The following is a 16,114-nucleotide window of genomic DNA, read 5'->3' as shown; positions in this document are numbered from 1 at the left end:
GCAAGGAAAGATTTTGTCATATCTCACGAATATATGACCCAAGAGATTTATGAGAATTATTTGGGAATTTTTGGAAAGATAGAAATGGGGGTTGCTTCACAACCCAAGGCAAACATGATTATTCCTTTTAAAGAAAAAGGAATATTCCCAGGGAAAAGAATATTGGGATTGGCTCTAGATGGAAATGACATGGTCTTGGGATGGTTTGGAGGTTGGCAAGCCACAAGGGAAGAGGAATCAAGGTGATCCCTTTAGGTTTCAAAACTATCAAGCCACAGAAAAGCAAAACCTCACCAAAATCAAAAGTAAAAGAAATGTTCAAAATCCAGGGTGTTACACCCGGGTGGCTCACCACGCCTGTAGGGCATGCAGTGGTGTGGGGAGGACCGACGAGGGAGAGGCGGCGGCTGGTGATGGAGGCGTCGACGGGGGTCCGGTGGCCGGTGATGGCAAGCGGTGCGCCGGAACTGGCCGGGATCGAGTCGGCGCGAGGGGGCGCGGGGCAGAAGCCACGGGGAGGGCTCGGTGGGGGAGGAGGGAGAAGTGAGGGTGGGTGTGGGGATTAGGGTTAGCTTGGGGTTTAAATACCCCACGGGCATAGTGGGCTGGTGGGGGTGGTTGTGCTGGTTGAGCTGGCTAGGTGGGCCGAGGCCTAGTTGGGCTAGTTTTTTTTACTTTTATTATTATTATTATTATTTTACTTTTACTTTTCATTCAATTTTATTTATAGTTCCTAGATTTACTTGAAAAATTGTAGGGCTTGCCTCACAATTTTTATAGTAATTTTCTAACATGACACAAATATTTTTGGGGAGGTTTAGAATTTATTTCAATATAGTAAAATGAGATAGGGCATTTAATAATCGCGTGTGTGTGGTTTTAATTATTTTGAGGCACTAAAATGCTTAGAAAAATATTAATATCAAAAATACCTAGGAAATTATTGCCATCCAAACATGATTTTTAATTTAAAGATTACAAAACTTTTAAATCCACTTTTGAAATGAATTTGAATCACAAAAAAGATTTTTGAAGCGGAGTTTGATTCTAGCTCTGATCATAATAGATTAGCAAAAGCGCTAACTTAATCTTGGACATCACTATAACTTAATTACAATGATTACTGTAGCATACTTCCGGGATGTCACATGTTTGAAGCCTTAGCCATAAGGCAAAAGTGAGAAATAATAGATGATGATGTAGGATCCCTTGAAGCATCTTTCAAGGCCACATCTTTTTCCATGGAGTGATGGATTTTCTCTACATTGTTAGCACAACAACTCGAGGAAATAGATACATTTTTATCATGGCACCAAGATATAGAAAGCATATCATCATGAGATTTAGTCAAGCAGTTTTTACATGATATGCAAGGACTATCAACACAAGCATGTAAAAGATTTAGAGTGCTCGAAGTGTTAACACCCAAAGATGAAGCATTACAATAAGATAATGATGAATGATCATCAACAACAAGTCCACTGTCATCGTTGCAATGATTACCACTAATAACCATATCATTACCTTGTGGCAATCCACATGTAGGTGAAGTAGATGAAGTTGAGAAGACCACATGACCGAAAGTGGAGGGAGAACCATCATCCCTGCAAATCTTGGATACACCATATTTATCTGGAAGCTGTGTCCACAACTCATGATCATCTTGAAACAACATGAGCTGAAATATAACTACATTACTCAAAGCATCAAAAAGCACATTAGAAGCTTGAGCATTGAGATAAGAGTTTTTCTCATCCTATAAAGATATTTTTTGAGAATCCTTTGGAGGAGAAAACCCATATGTACAATTCGCTCTATTTTTGTGTCCATGACCCTAAAGAGATTAAGCATGCGAATTACCCAAACATCAAAATTAGTGCCATTGAAACTAAAAGTGTCACATGATCCTAATCCCCTAGTCGACATCCTTACTCTCTAGGTGGTGAAACCTAATAATGAGAGACCTAGCTCTGATACCAATTGAAAGGACGTGGATGTCGCCTAGAGGGGGGGTGAATAGGTGCTTTAAAATAATTACGGTTTAGGCTTGAACAAATGCGGAATAAAACTAACATTTAATTTGTGAAGCACAAAACCTAAAATAACTAGGTTCACCTGTGTGCACCAGCAACTTATGCTAAGCAAGATAAACAACTAAGTAATAGCAAGATATATAAAAAAACAATATGGCTATCACAAAGTAAAGTGCATAAGTAAAAGGCTCGGGTAAGAGATAACCGAGGCACGCAGAGATGATGATGTATCTCGAAGTTCACACCCTTGCGGATGCTAATCTCCGTTTGGAGCGATGTGAAGGCACAATGCTCCCCCAAGATGCCACTAAGGCCACCGCAATATTCTCACGCCCTCGCACAATGCAAGATGTCGTGATTCCACTAAGGGACCATTGAGGGCCATCACCGAACCCGTACAAACAAGGTTGGGGCTATCTCCACAACTTAATTGCAGGCTCCCAACAACACCACAAAGCTTCACCACAATGTCATATGGATTCGACGTAACCTCGAATGCTCGGGGCAATCTCCACAACCTAATTGGAGACCCCGACGCTTGACCGGAGCTTTACACCACAATGATTGAGCTCCGAGGCACCACCAAGCTTCTAGGACGCCAAAACATCCATGAAGAACAATCTCTAGGGTACCAAGCACCCAAGGGGAATAAGCTTCTCAACTTTTCATTTCCACATATCACCGTGGAGAACTCAAACCGATGCAACTAATGAAATGACAAGAACACACGAAGTTGTCAAGTCCCTCACACTCAAATCCCTCCACAACAACAAAAGGTATGGAGGAATATGATAGGAAGAACAAGGAGCTCACAAAGAACTCCATGATCAAGATCCAAGGGGTTCCCCTCACATAGAGGAGAAAGTGATTGGTGGAGATGTGGATCTAGATATCCTCTCTCTTTTCCCTCAAGAACTAGCAAGAATCATTGGAGGGATTGAGAGTTAGCAAGCTCTAAGAAGGTCAACAACGGGGGGCAAACACGAGCTCAAGAGATGAGGAACCATTGGCGAAGAAGACCCCCTTAAATAGGCCCCCACAAATCTGCCCATTATGTGCACAATTACACATGGGCGGTACAACTGGTGACACGGGTGGTGCAACCGCCCAACCACCGCCCAACATGAGCGTTGGACATGGCAAAGTTCCAAGCGGTACAACCATGTGGAAGACCGGCTGTACCGAGCTATGTAATATAACGGTACAACCGGTCCACTACCGTCCAACAACCGGAGCACAACAGAACCCTGTCCGGTTGAAGCCCGAAGCTGGGCTGGTTCAACCGTCCAGGGTGAGGTCGGTACAGCCCCCCAAAGCAGCGGTACAACCGCTCGAAGAAAACAGGAAATACGAGAATTTTCATAACTTCTGCAAATAAGCTCTGAATTGAGCAAACTCAAGCTTGTTGGATTCAGGACGACTAGAGGTATCCAAAATCTTAAGAAGAGGCACTTATGAAAAAAATCAATGATATAGAGATGTGAAACCTCTATGAATGAAGAACTGGCAAAAACTCCAACATAAAAAACGTCATAGAAGATGCACATGAACTCCGCGATGAACTCGAGCTTGTCATAAAGATGATCATAAGCTCTAAAACTCACAAAGAGAAACACCAAACAAAAACCAAGAAATATGATGCAAGGATGCAAATGGTTTGAGCTCTCAACAAATAATACGATTAAGCTACTCACTTGAGAGCCCCCCTTGACAATACAGCAATCTATCCTAAAATATAAAAAACTACCAAGGGAAAACCTATACCTTGCACATAGTCCACTTGAGCTAGATTATGACAATCTTGACTTCCTCAAGATGGACCACCTTTCTTGATTGCGTTGGCTTGATGAAGACTGGTTGATTGATCCCCCATACTCACTATGGGTGAGCCACTCTTGAGCACATCTTTACATGTACATTGCCACCACAATGGACGACAAGCTTCAAGCATGATGTCTTTGTGATGCTCTACTTGAACTTCAACACCGCAATCTTGATGACGATCACCACTTGATGTCATCCTTCATGGGTTGAATGAAATCTTTCTCTTGACGCAAGCCCATGAAAACACACCTAACTCCACATAGAACTCTCACGAAGACCATGGGATAGTACACAAAAGCGTAATGGACAATGCCTACCATACCATGGGATCACTTCATCCCTCTCGGTACATCTTGTACATTTTATGTGTTCGTCAACTTGATTTACTCTTTGTCTTAGTCTTGATCAACCTTGTGTCTTCATGATCATTCTTTTGATAATACCTTGAATACCACCTTGGCCATCATATAAATTCCTTGAAACCAACAAATGGACTTCAAGAAGTGCCTATGGACAAATCATTCGAGTATAACTGAAGGCAACCATTAGTCCATATGGATTATCATTAATTACCAAAACCACACATGGAGAAATATGCTCTAACAATTGGGTTAATGGGTTAGTGCTCAAAAATAGTATAAATTGATGCATTATGACCCAAAAAGTATCTTAGGATGATAATATAAGAGCATGGAATAATAAAAAATTATAGATACGTTGGAGACGTATCACCCCACACCTCACTGATCCCGATCGGGAACGGGAAGGTTCGAACTCCCCGCCAACACTAGCCACGACGCCCTCCACGCCGCCGGTCACGCACAAGACACCGCCGCTCGCTCCCTTCACCCCGCACCGCTAGCCGGGATCCCAGTCTAGATCCGATCGACCTGCATCCACCGGGCGCCAAGCACCACAGCACGAAGCCGTGCACACCCCACAGAACATCACGCCATGGCCAAGCTAGATCAACCCGCATCGACCTCACCATGTGAGGAGGAGAAGGCTCCCCCCACCGCCCACGCCAGGCAGGTTTCGCCTGCCGACGCGCCTGGGCAACGCCGAGGGAAGAGTAAGAGGAAAGGGGTCGGGGGCCGGCAGCGGCGTGTAGCCTCCTCTCTCGCCCGCGGGGGCGCCAGAGGGTTAGGGTTATATTATGCTCCATGTAAAATTTATCAGCTTGGAGTTGGAATTTGATGTGAAATTCACTAGTCAAAAAAATTAACAAATGCATGGTTATGCTTTGTATACTAAATAAGGGCCAGTTCTTTTGCTGGCTTCTAAAATAAGCTGGAATAAGCTACCCCTACCCAGCTTATTCTAGAAGCTCTATCAAATTTATTTATTCAGAAGTCTACTAATTAAGAATTGACTAATAGGCTTTTAAAAAAAATTGATTGGACTTTTAGAATAAACTGGGTAGGGGGCATCTTATTCTAGAAGCTCAAAAAAGCTAACAAAAGAACTGGCCCTAAGACTCTGAACCTTTCACGTGAGGACATTCGCACGGAAGTTATATTTACCAACCACAAAAAATTGCCACAAAATCCAATCCTTGTTTTCCCACACAATTCCGACGTGTTTTTTTAAAACACATAATTCGGACGTGTTTATATTTAGCCAAGGCTGAAATACCTATGCGATTCCTAAACATGTCCTGCATCTGACAGCAGAGCGGTAAGCTGCGAATGAATTGGCAGATCAGCATCACAAGACAAGCCTAATCACTACTCTTAGGAAGAAACTTGCCCAATCAGCACTCCTAGGAAGAAACTTGGGGAGGCAAGTCATAGGCTATTTCTGCTAAATTTTTGTGTTTTGAACTTTTGGACAAAGAAAACCCAGATTTAACCTTTATTTGAAAAAAAATCAAATATAACCTCTTTACGTGATGTCTGGGTTGCACGGAAGACCATGACGTCTGGGGTGTGTGGTCAGAAAGGCTAAACGTCATGGTCTCTGTCGTCTTCCATGCAACCCAGACGCCAGGAACATTGGCGTCACGTAAAGACGTTAGATTTGATTTTTTTTCAAACAGAGGTTAAATCTAGATTTTCTTTCGAGTTTAGGTCAAAACATAAAATTTTCCCGCTATTTCTTGACTGAGCACAAAGTAGGGTAACAGTGCTAGAAGAGTTGGCGGTGGCGTTACTATTGATAAAGTTGTTGATGAACAGTCCTGCCAAGAAGTTTATCGATGCACTGGCGGAACTATTTTGAGAGCTGCACAGCGTGCAGGATAAAGCTAAACCGTACCCTCAAACAGTAATGAGATCCAAGCCATTCGCAGCAGCAGTCAAACAGTAATGAGATCCAAGCCATTCGCAGCAGCAGCAGGCACTTGTTTCAGCTGCGGTAGTAAATTGCCATGAATGAGCCTACAGTATTCAGTAGACCCCATGGCTGCTATCTGAAGAACCAAGTGCAGCTGGGCCCAGAATAATTGGTGCATGTCAGGCAGGCAGCTTAATTCAGTCATCAAGCAGATACAGTTCAAGACTAAGATGCATCGACACCGGCTTGAATGTCGAACGAGAGAGAACAATCACTCTGACTGTCATCGTTTTAGAACAGTAGTAGAGCAATGCACATGCCAAAAGCACATCATCACCACTGAAAACCCTATCAAAATAACATGTCAAAAACCAAACGGAAAGTGCAACTGAAATGGAGGACACGAAGGATATCACGCTTCAGAAAGCATATATTATTATTCAACCTTGATGGGAGAGGGTAACAAGCCATCTAACGATGGTGCTCCTTACAAAGCTTCAACACAACGGTAGTAAGCATATACGGTGCTCCTTACAAAGCTTCAACACAACGGTAGTAAGCATATACGCACGCAGAGAGGTGGCTATGCTAGACTTTGTGTATACTCAGAAGGCGCAAGCGTGGCGCCTGCTAGCGCTAGCACACAACTAAATATACTGCACCACCAATATATATTAGCTGCTTTGCATGCAGACTCTGATAAGGAGCTGGCAGTTGCTCAGAAACCATGAATCTTGATGTGTTCCTTCTTCACAATGCCCGCCTGCGTCGACACATTATATTAGACATCTTCATCCATGTTTGTCAACTGCAGCTGTACCGAGCGTAAGACAAGGAGAAAAGTGTTTACCTGGACAAGGAAGTTTGAGACGTTCTTCCTCTGATCACCCTGGAGTTGAATGACCTAAAGCGGAAAACAACAGCAATGATCAAGATAACTGGCTTGCACAAGAAAATTGTGAAAAAAATGGACATGGTAAGGGATAACGAGTTAGTTTGCTCGTTGTTTCAACACACCTGTCCAAGTTCTGTGTCCTGGACAACTGTACCATTGCAGCAAAACTCTTTCTTGAGGTCTTTGAGGATCTTGCTGTAGCTGAACTCCTTCTTCAGACCCTGGACAGTGGTCAGGCTCTTGCGACCATTACGCTGCTGGATGCGTACATGCACGTAGTCCTTTGATCCGGCAGCTGCACCAGCGTCCCCAGCATTCGCCTCGGCAAAGGGGTCTGTATGTAGCAGCAAAACAATTAAGCAAGACACTCCAAACAATGCAAGCAATTTCAAGTATACTTGGGATGGAAAACGACAGGCATACCAAAGGCAGTTGGGATCTGAACGTCGAGATCAGACATGAAAACTCCTGGTGAGAGTGGCAAAAGCTACACCAAGAACTGTACACAGTAAGAAAATGAATCATTAGGGCATGCGGTACAGAGAGGTGAATGACAGCCTCATAATTTCTCATTTGTACAAGCAAGCAGTCCATGGCTTTGACCACTGACAAAATAATTTGCATCAGAGGTACTTATTTTGCACAGTTAAATTAAATTAAAGAAAGATAAAATCATCGAATCAGTGAGGTATTTCTATACAGAAACCAAGGAACAACAGTCAAAGCCAAACTGATGCCTTACACCACAAGCAATCAGCACTGTTCTTATTGGACCTAAATGATTACTGAACAATTTTCCAAAACTAGTCGAGCAACCTGCACGATTCGTGCGGCGAGCTTTGATGTCTTCTACCATTATTTACAGTTTTCTTATATATGTGAATTTTATCATCCTTTATGATCGTTGTTTCCTTCAGATTTTCTTAGGTAGTACATACTGCGAGTTTTTCCTAAAAAAAGGTTTCTTCCAAGTTCAAAATCACAAATAGCATGTCTTAATATGTACAGGCATGTGCAGTGCTGGTCTTAACATAATTTAGTTGTCCTGACAAATTTATACCCTTTGCTCAAAAAGATGTTTCTACGAAATGAAAATACCTGTATTGAGCTAATCATGCTATGTTTGTGCAGAAAAATAGCATCAGGATTGGAATCTCTAATCTTCTTTAGAAAAACATCATAGATATCACAATCAATACGCGATTGTACAGTATATATAAGAACACACGACCTTATGAATAGGTGTCGAAAGAGAACAAGATCCAAGAATACCTACCCGGCTCGACCCTAAATGAATCCCTAAACGGCCTAAGAAAGAAGCACGGAAGAGCATAACAGGATCGCAAGTCAAGATCAATCTATAACCATACAGATCCTCACCACAGAAGGGGATCCTGATTATACAGAACTAACCGCAGATCAACAACAGGCCATAGAGATGAAGCAAGAACCACGGTGCAGGGGGCATACCCTCGGAGGCGGTAGAGGAGGAAGAGATCAGCCAAGAACTTCTCCCGGGAAGATTTGGATCGCGGAGAGGCGCCTGGTAGTGAGTCCTTGGTGTTCTTCCTCCTCTTTGGGTTTGATGCCTCCTATATAAAGACGAGGGAAGGAGAGGAATTTATAGACGGGCGGAGGAGGACGCCTCTGGGTTCCTTGCCTTGCCCCCCTTTTCCTCTCCTCTCTCTCCCCTCTTTAGGCCGCAAAGCCTGCCCTTCTCCACCGTCAGTTGGCTGAATATTATTATTCGGGTTAGTTACTTTGTGGCAGCCACTTTGTCGGTGTTCGTGTGCCGAAGTCGGGAATGGAGCACGAGGGAAACGGGTTCTTCTAAAACAGGGTACACCGTCGTTGTTGCTTGCTTTCAAGGGCTTGTTTGTTTTGTAGGGTCTAATCAGAACTTGGACCCTGCGAGAAGAAAACAGATTGATTGATTGTGAGCATATATTATTAAATTTACATCACATGAACTTTAAAGCAGTTTTGGGTCTGTCTCATGAGGCATTGTTCGAATCGGCAGTTTTTCGCAAGCGAGGCCCTATCGAGCCACATGGACGGTGAGGGTTACACGCGAGGAGCCACCCGAGAAGCTACGTTGCTTCCCGAAGCGATGGCAGTTATTACGCTCATCGATCTCTCTCCCCACTCTACTCTTCCCTCTCTCCACTCACCTACGGCGAAGGCAGTGTGCAGCAGATCGGAGAACAGCAAGTCGACCTCCGGTCACCTTCACCGGCATCCGTGATGCAACACTTCGGCAATGGCGGTAAGCAATTTTTCCCCTCCGCACCTACTACTTTGCATTCGATTCGGGTTTAGTTTCGATCCGCGTTAGGGAACGGGGAATCGGGGTATCATAGCATCGTCATGGCTAGCGGTAAATATGAAGTTCCCGATCCGTATTGAGTACAATAGGGATGCGATTAGGGTTCATCTTACACGGTACGCACAGATCTTATCCTCGGGGACCCCAGAGGCGATTGGAGCGGCGGGTGGCCTTGGCCTTGGTCTTGGTCTTCTTCGTCTCTTCTTCCTCATCGGAGTCCAGCTCGATGGGCATGCTTCGGTGCCCTCGTTCCGCACCCTCACAATCATGGCCACAGCATCTTCTTCCACCTTCATACCATCGGTTCATGATCCTCCTCCAATGGCACCACCATAGTGTTTGTGGTGAAGTACACTGTCGCACGATGATCATGAGGACGCCGGTACTATCTTTACTTGGCCCACTTTGCCCTCTGTCCAACGTCGCCGGAGTCGGCCTAATTCATGGCCCAAAGAAGTTTGTCGACTCACATAGCGCCCTTCCCTGGGTCAGGAATCAATGTCTTCAACTCCTCCGACGTGTCCTTCTTCATCACAACGTCTGACTCTTTGTGCAGCTCTTCCATGCTACTGAAGTTTGAGCACACTTCCATGTTGTTCTCAAACTTGGTACGGTTACCGAGTGAGCACCCTAGAAAGAATGCCCTCCATCCAATGCCCCAGGGGAAAAGGGTTGAAGATGGGGTTGGGGTTCGACTTGCTACCGGAGTTCATGTCGATGGGTTGGAGGAAGAGTGAGAGATAGATAGGTGGAGTGGTGACCGTTGTCGGTGTCAAAGCTGTCTGATCTCGAGTAGGGGGTCTGAACTACGGACCTTGGGTCGATGGGTAATATGAGACGAAGGAGATGATGTTTTACCCAGGTTCGGACCCTCGTGATGGAGGTAATACCCTATGCCCTGCTCTTGTTGTATTGATGAAGTAGTACAAAGTACATAGTTGATCTACCTCGAGATCAGATGTTGTTGTCTAAACCCTAATCATGATGAGCTTAATGTGTCCTACGAACTATGACCCTTGGTTTATATAGATACCAGGGGTGCTAGGGTTATACAAAGTCGGTTACAATAGGGAAGGAATATGCCGATTACTATGTTGCCTTGGATCGTACGCCAAGTCTTCGAAAGAGTCCATCTTGATTCTCATACTTCTAATGATGACCGAACAGGCCCGGGAGTCCGACCCATAGATAGGCGGCACGAGGACCCCTTAGTCCCGGACTCCCTTAGTAGCCCCCGAACTAGCCTCCAATGTCGTAGTCTAGGCCCACCATCTTCACGTTTCTGCGATCTTCGGCTTGCGGGGCAAGTTTCACCTTATATTTGGCTGATCCTATTCCACATTGTTTTTTATCTTCGACACATGAAACACCGCTGAACCCACAAAAATTAATATTTTCTTCCCGCAGGGTTAACCACCTCCTCGATTCCTGCGCGCCAATGAAAATAGGTGGTTCCATCCCAAAGAAAAAAAGAGAAGTTCCTTATCATATAACCTGCGCGTGCCCCCCAGCAACGCTCCCCATTCCCTTCAACACATTGAGAAGAACACCAGAGAAACGAAGACATGGCGACTGCTCCAGTCTCATCCTCACGCCCTCATGGCTCTCTTCCAGGAGATTGGGCTAGTTGCTCAGTCTCGCGCCTCCGTCTGCACGAGATTGAGGTGCAAGGGTATTTGTCTGACTCGGATCTGCCATCCTAAATTTTCCGAACACGAGTTTGGAGCCTTGAGTTCGGTAGACGTGCACCTCGGAGCTGCCCGAGCAGGACTTGAAGGAGTAGCCAGCTGTATGTCAACAAGCCTTAAGGTATGTATTCAATTTTTTGCCATTGTGTACAAATCCCAAGCCACCAGCCCCCGATCTTCGATTGGGTAGTATGGTCGATCTGAGGGTTAACCACAACTGTCAGCATGCTTGTTTGGCTACGAGGGACAAGAATAAGGAGTTGTCCCAGGAGATTGGGACGTACCGAACACAACTAGAGGTTGCGGAAGCCAAACTAGAACAAGTGAAGAGTTTCACGAGACAAGCACATGGTGAGAATTCTTATTTTTAACTCATGTCCGTAATTGTCCTATTGTCCTTCTTAAATGAAAGTATATTTTGTAGCAGATGAATCTATAGGTCAATTGCAAAAAGATCTCGAAGCAGCCAAAGACTCACAAAGGCGAGCTATAACTCGTTATTCCGAAGTGTTGATGAAAATAAAAAGCTTAAGACGGAAAAACAAGAACATATAAGCCAAATTTAGAGTTTAAACACTCAACTGGCACAAGCTACCGAAGAGAACAAGAGAATGAAGGGTGGAATGTTCAGTAAGTAATATGTCAAACTTTGTAAATATACAAATACAAGTTCTGATATTAACAGAAATTCCATTCCTCGTTATATCACTCCTGACTAGGCGGCCTGAGGAAGAAGCCAGTTCATTTAGTGTTGACCTTCTAAAGGAATTTTCCATAGCTTATGAACGTTGGGTGAAAAGCGATGAAAAGCATGCTGAAGGCATTATGGTTAGCCGAGGGGCCTCCGGGAAGGATATCAGAACTGGATGAGCGCTTTAAAGGAGCTCGATGCCGATTTGAATTGTGGAAAACATCGACGTGCGATGAAGGTGCCAGGGAGGCATGGGCAATGGTGAAGATGAGGTTTACTAAGCCTAATCATCAAGAACTGGCATGAGTTGGGCCGGCGGGGCCCGATGGTCAGGAGGTGCCCCTTCACTTAGTTTATGACCAAGTGATGTCTGTCGCATGCTTGTCACAACAAGATTGCCGCCTAGATGTAATAAGAGACAACCTAGACCAGCACCCCATTGTGTGATTTTATGTAACTAAGTATCTATATCACTTTGTTGTCCGTCCAATATGTTAATACTGTCTTAACCGACCATTCTCTTCTTCCTCCCTTGACAGAAATCAGGAAGTGTTCTATACTATGTAACTTGTGAAATAGGTACACAGTTTGGGGAACCAGGCAATCTGGCCATACGGTGCTAATAGACAGACAATTATCATGGAGTTATGTTATATTAATTTTATTTAGTAAGAAACATCTTCCCAAGAAAATAGTTCCTTTATAGGTTCCTTTCTCTCAGTTTTTGAGCATCCATTGTGTGCGGGTCGAGCGTATGCTTGGGAATTTTAACCCTTTGTGATAGCCACCTAATTATTGTCACCTTCCTAGTGTCGTACCAATTTGTCATTAAGAACCCTAGCTTTCGGCTTCACCCATCTGAGGTACGTATCTGGATTACTTGGTCATAACAATCGCACAGATGCTCCCTTTATCCTCTAGCAGAACAATTGGGAACGTAGAGGATAAACACAGGAGCCAAGCAACCCAGCTTGGCAAAATCTTAAGTCAAATCTAGTGCATTTTGAGGCTTAAGTATAGGAAGAATATATGCATCATGAAAGAGATGCACAAATGTACTATTATCGGCTTTAGAAAGCCCCAAGGTGTATACATAAGATACATGTTCATGGTCACGGTTCAGTTAATCTGAACACAAATTGGGACATGTTGATCCAATTAAAGGAGGAAAAATGATACGGGAAGAACTAAAAAGGTAACGAGGGAATAAATTAGCATGACCACACCAGCTTAGCTGTAGAAACTCCGAAGACGAGATGCGTTCCATGGGTTTCGGAGAGTGGACCGCTGAAAATACACGAGAAAGGTGATGAAGATGGTGATGTCGATGAACACGATCACCGTGGCGATGGTTCCCCCGACGGCACTCCGGTGCCACCGGAAGAGAGGGGTAGAAAGTCTCCCCCCTTAGACCTCCTCCTTCATGGACTCTCCCAAGATGGAGAGATGTTCTCCCCTCTGGGCCTTGGCCTCCATGGCTCCCGTAGCGGCGAGAGCCCCTTCGGGATTGGATCGCTCTCTCCGTTTTTCTCCTGTTTTTGCTATTGTTTTCTCTCCAGATTGTTTTTTCGTCGATACAGAGAGCTGCGGGGGAGGAACTTCTGATCTAGGGTAATTTCTGGAGTTTGCTATATTTATAGGATTTTTGGGCATTGGAATCACGCCAAGATGGCCCACGAGGTGCCCACTATACATCAGCCCACTTGATGGGGTTATAGTCCCAGGGTAGGGTCATAGGCCTGCCCTATAGGTCCTACCCAAGGACTACCCTTCATAAGGGACAAGGCCCTTAGTCAGTTCCGACTGAATTAAGGACTTCCCATCATCCAGTCGGTCACGATTCCTCCATCATCCAGTCGGAGATGAGCATTCGGAACGTATCAAACGTACCAACCGGATTCCACTCTATACATCGTAACCCCCCTGGAGGGCAACGGTCATACGTTTTCATGTACCATTATTAGCATTTAAGGCATACGTTACCTGTAATGTAGGCATTTATTCGCCACTACACCACCCCTGTGCACCGAACCGTTGTGAAGGGCAGCGCACTCTATATAAGCCGCCCTTCCCCACTGGTACAGGGGTTAGCATTTCACTGTAATCCATATTCCACTCGACATCAAGCTCCCAAGAGCACTGAGACGTAGGGCTTTTACCTCCACCGTAGAGGGGCCTGAACTCATACAACCTCGCCGTAGCTAAGGCTCTGCCCATCCTTTCGTACCCTACACATCTACTGTCAGACTTATACCCGCGATAGTTGGCGCCCACCGTGGGGCGGGCGTCTAAGCGACTTCCGGCGAGTTTGCAACTACATCTTTTCGTCATGTCATCCGGTGGAGATTCGTGCATGGGTCGTGAGATCCTCTTCGGCGCACTCTCCTTCATCGTCGACGATTCGGCATGGCTTCGGGATGCGCCTCTCGACGTCGAGGCGCTTCCCAGTCGCGGGGCTACGCACTTCCGTGCCGGCGCCCGCGGCATCCTTCTTCTCCAGCAGTCGGCTCCGGTGTCGATCTTCGCTCCCGTCACGCGCCGCAACAAGCGGTCTCGCCGTCCGCGGCTCCAGCGTTGGGTGCGACACGCCCAGGCGCGCCAGAACGCGTCCTCTCAAGTGGCGGTCCTCGAGTCGGTTGTGGTTGCGCCACCGTCCGAGCGCTCGGACTCGGTTCCGACTAAGTTGCCTTCCGAGTACTTGGGTCGCGGGCCTACAGCCGAAGTTCGCATGGCCAATTCCCATGAAAGTCCCCGCCAAATTGGTCGGAACGAGCATGAGGTCGGCGAGACATCCGGTGCTCGCCGTCAGCCCCGCCGTTCTGCCAGTCGACGCATTCGTCAGAGCAACGTGGAGGTGTTCCGCACACCCGTCCTCAACTTGGCTGCCGCCGCCAAGATAGCCGATTCGCTCCAGCCGACTGATTTAGAGGCTGGCAGAGGGATCAAGCAGACCCGTGCCCTGTTGCACACGGCGCAACATCAGAATTCGGCGGTCTCCCAGTCGCACAACAGGATCCACAACGGTTCTGTTCATGCGAACACGCATCGGTCAGTTTTCAGCCTTGATTCTCATCAGCGACACAGAGGAGGCAGCCGTTCCATGAATCCCAAAGATCGTCGCCGTTCACACACCCCTCCGCGGGGTGGGCCCTACGGGCCCCGACATCATGATGATCGACGTTCGGTCGGTGACACTTATGATCCAAGGCCCGACGCAAGAGGATACATCGCCCAGAGGAAGGTCGACAGGAGCCGAGCCCACCATGACGGTCACGATAGAGACCGTCCGAGTGGAAGCAGGACCATCGTCTCTGGTCCCGAGTGTTTCAGTCGGGCCATCCGTTCGGCTGACATCCCTCCCAACTTCCGATTGGCGGCGGGGATCAGCAAGTTTTCAGGAGAATCCAAGCCAGAAACGTGGCTGGACGACTACCGAGTGGCAGCCCAGATCGGTGGCGGAGATTACCAGGTCGCCATGAAACATCTCCCCCTGATGCTCGACGGCTCGGCACGGGCGTGGCTGAACCAGCTAGCCCCTTCAAGCATCTACAGCTGGGCAGATCTGGCCCGAGTCTTCATCAGGACCTTCGAAGGGATGTGCAAACACCCTGCTGGTCTCGTGGAGCTCCAGCACTGTGTTCAGAAGCAGAATGAGCCCCTGCACGACTTTATCCAGCGTTGGACAACCCTCTACCACACGGTGGAGAATGTCACAGAGCACCAAGCAGTCTGCGCCTTCAAGGCAGGCGTGCGGTACAGAGATCTGTACCTGAAGTTCGGTCGGACAGGCGACATCTCCATGAGCAAGATGATGGAGATAGCGGCACGTTATGCAAATGGCGAAGAAGAGGACCGCATTCGTAGCGGCAAGCATAAAGCAGTCGCTAATGGAGATGGGAACAACACTCGGAAGCAGAAGCAGAAAGCTCCGTCCACTCCGCAGGCAGAGGCCGCAGCTGTTACCAATGCCAAGTTCAAGGGCAAGAGGAAGGCTCAGTTCACCCCCAAGAAGAAGCAGTTCGGAAACCACATCCTGGATCAGCCATGTCCGATCCACACGAAGATGGATGGAGAAGGCAACGCCATATTTCCGAAGCACACCACTCGGCAATGTCGCCTCCTGATCCAAGGGTTCGGCGAAGGGCAGCCGAGTGAAAAGGACAATGAACAGGATGAGGAGGACAAGGAGGATCCGTTCCCCCAAGTCCATGCAACACTGATGATTTTTGCTGACGTGGAAAGCAAGAGTCGACTGAAGCTGGTGAACAGGGAGGTGAACATGGCCACCCCAACCAACCCCACGTTCCTCAAATGGTCTCAGACTGCGATCACCTTTGACCAGTCGGATCATCCAGCACACGTACCCACCCCAGGGAGGCAGGC

At 46.7% G+C, this 16,114-nt stretch overlaps 1 protein-coding gene across 1 annotated transcript; it reads right to left on the bottom strand.

Annotated features, from left to right (window-relative positions):
• Nucleotides 1–6,543: 6,543 nt before the first annotated feature.
• On the bottom strand, nt 6,544–8,748 carry LOC123425842 (protein translation factor SUI1 homolog). Its single transcript, XM_045109586.1, has 5 exons — nt 8,497–8,748; nt 7,450–7,525; nt 7,149–7,360; nt 6,982–7,035; nt 6,544–6,894 (listed from the first exon to the last, which is right to left on the bottom strand). The coding sequence occupies exons 2-5, from the start codon at nt 7,484–7,486 to the stop codon at nt 6,850–6,852; spliced, it is 348 nt and encodes a 115-aa protein (XP_044965521.1). The 5' UTR covers nt 7,487–7,525; nt 8,497–8,748; the 3' UTR covers nt 6,544–6,849.
• Between the last annotated feature and the right edge of the window lie 7,366 nt (nt 8,749–16,114).

The sequence above is a fragment of the Hordeum vulgare genome, chromosome 2H (assembly GCF_904849725.1).
Source record: "Hordeum vulgare subsp. vulgare chromosome 2H, MorexV3_pseudomolecules_assembly, whole genome shotgun sequence".
In the NCBI taxonomy this organism is placed as follows: Eukaryota; Viridiplantae; Streptophyta; class Magnoliopsida; order Poales; family Poaceae; genus Hordeum; species Hordeum vulgare.
The sequence above is the reverse complement of the archived record's forward strand: the minus strand, read 5'-3'. Positions and strand labels throughout refer to the sequence as shown.

Bases quoted from the DNA above. Each gene is read 5' to 3' on its own strand.
- LOC123425842 (XM_045109586.1), bottom strand. From the start codon at position 7,486: ATGTCTGATCTCGACGTTCAGATCCCAACTGCCTTTG. The intron at 7,036-7,148 runs GTGTGTTGAAAC...TTTCCGCTTTAG, and splicing joins AGGACACAGAACTTGGACAG to GTCATTCAACTCCAGGGTGA. The intron at 6,895-6,981 runs GTAAACACTTTT...GTGTCGACGCAG, and splicing joins TCTCAAACTTCCTTGTCCAG to GCGGGCATTGTGAAGAAGGA.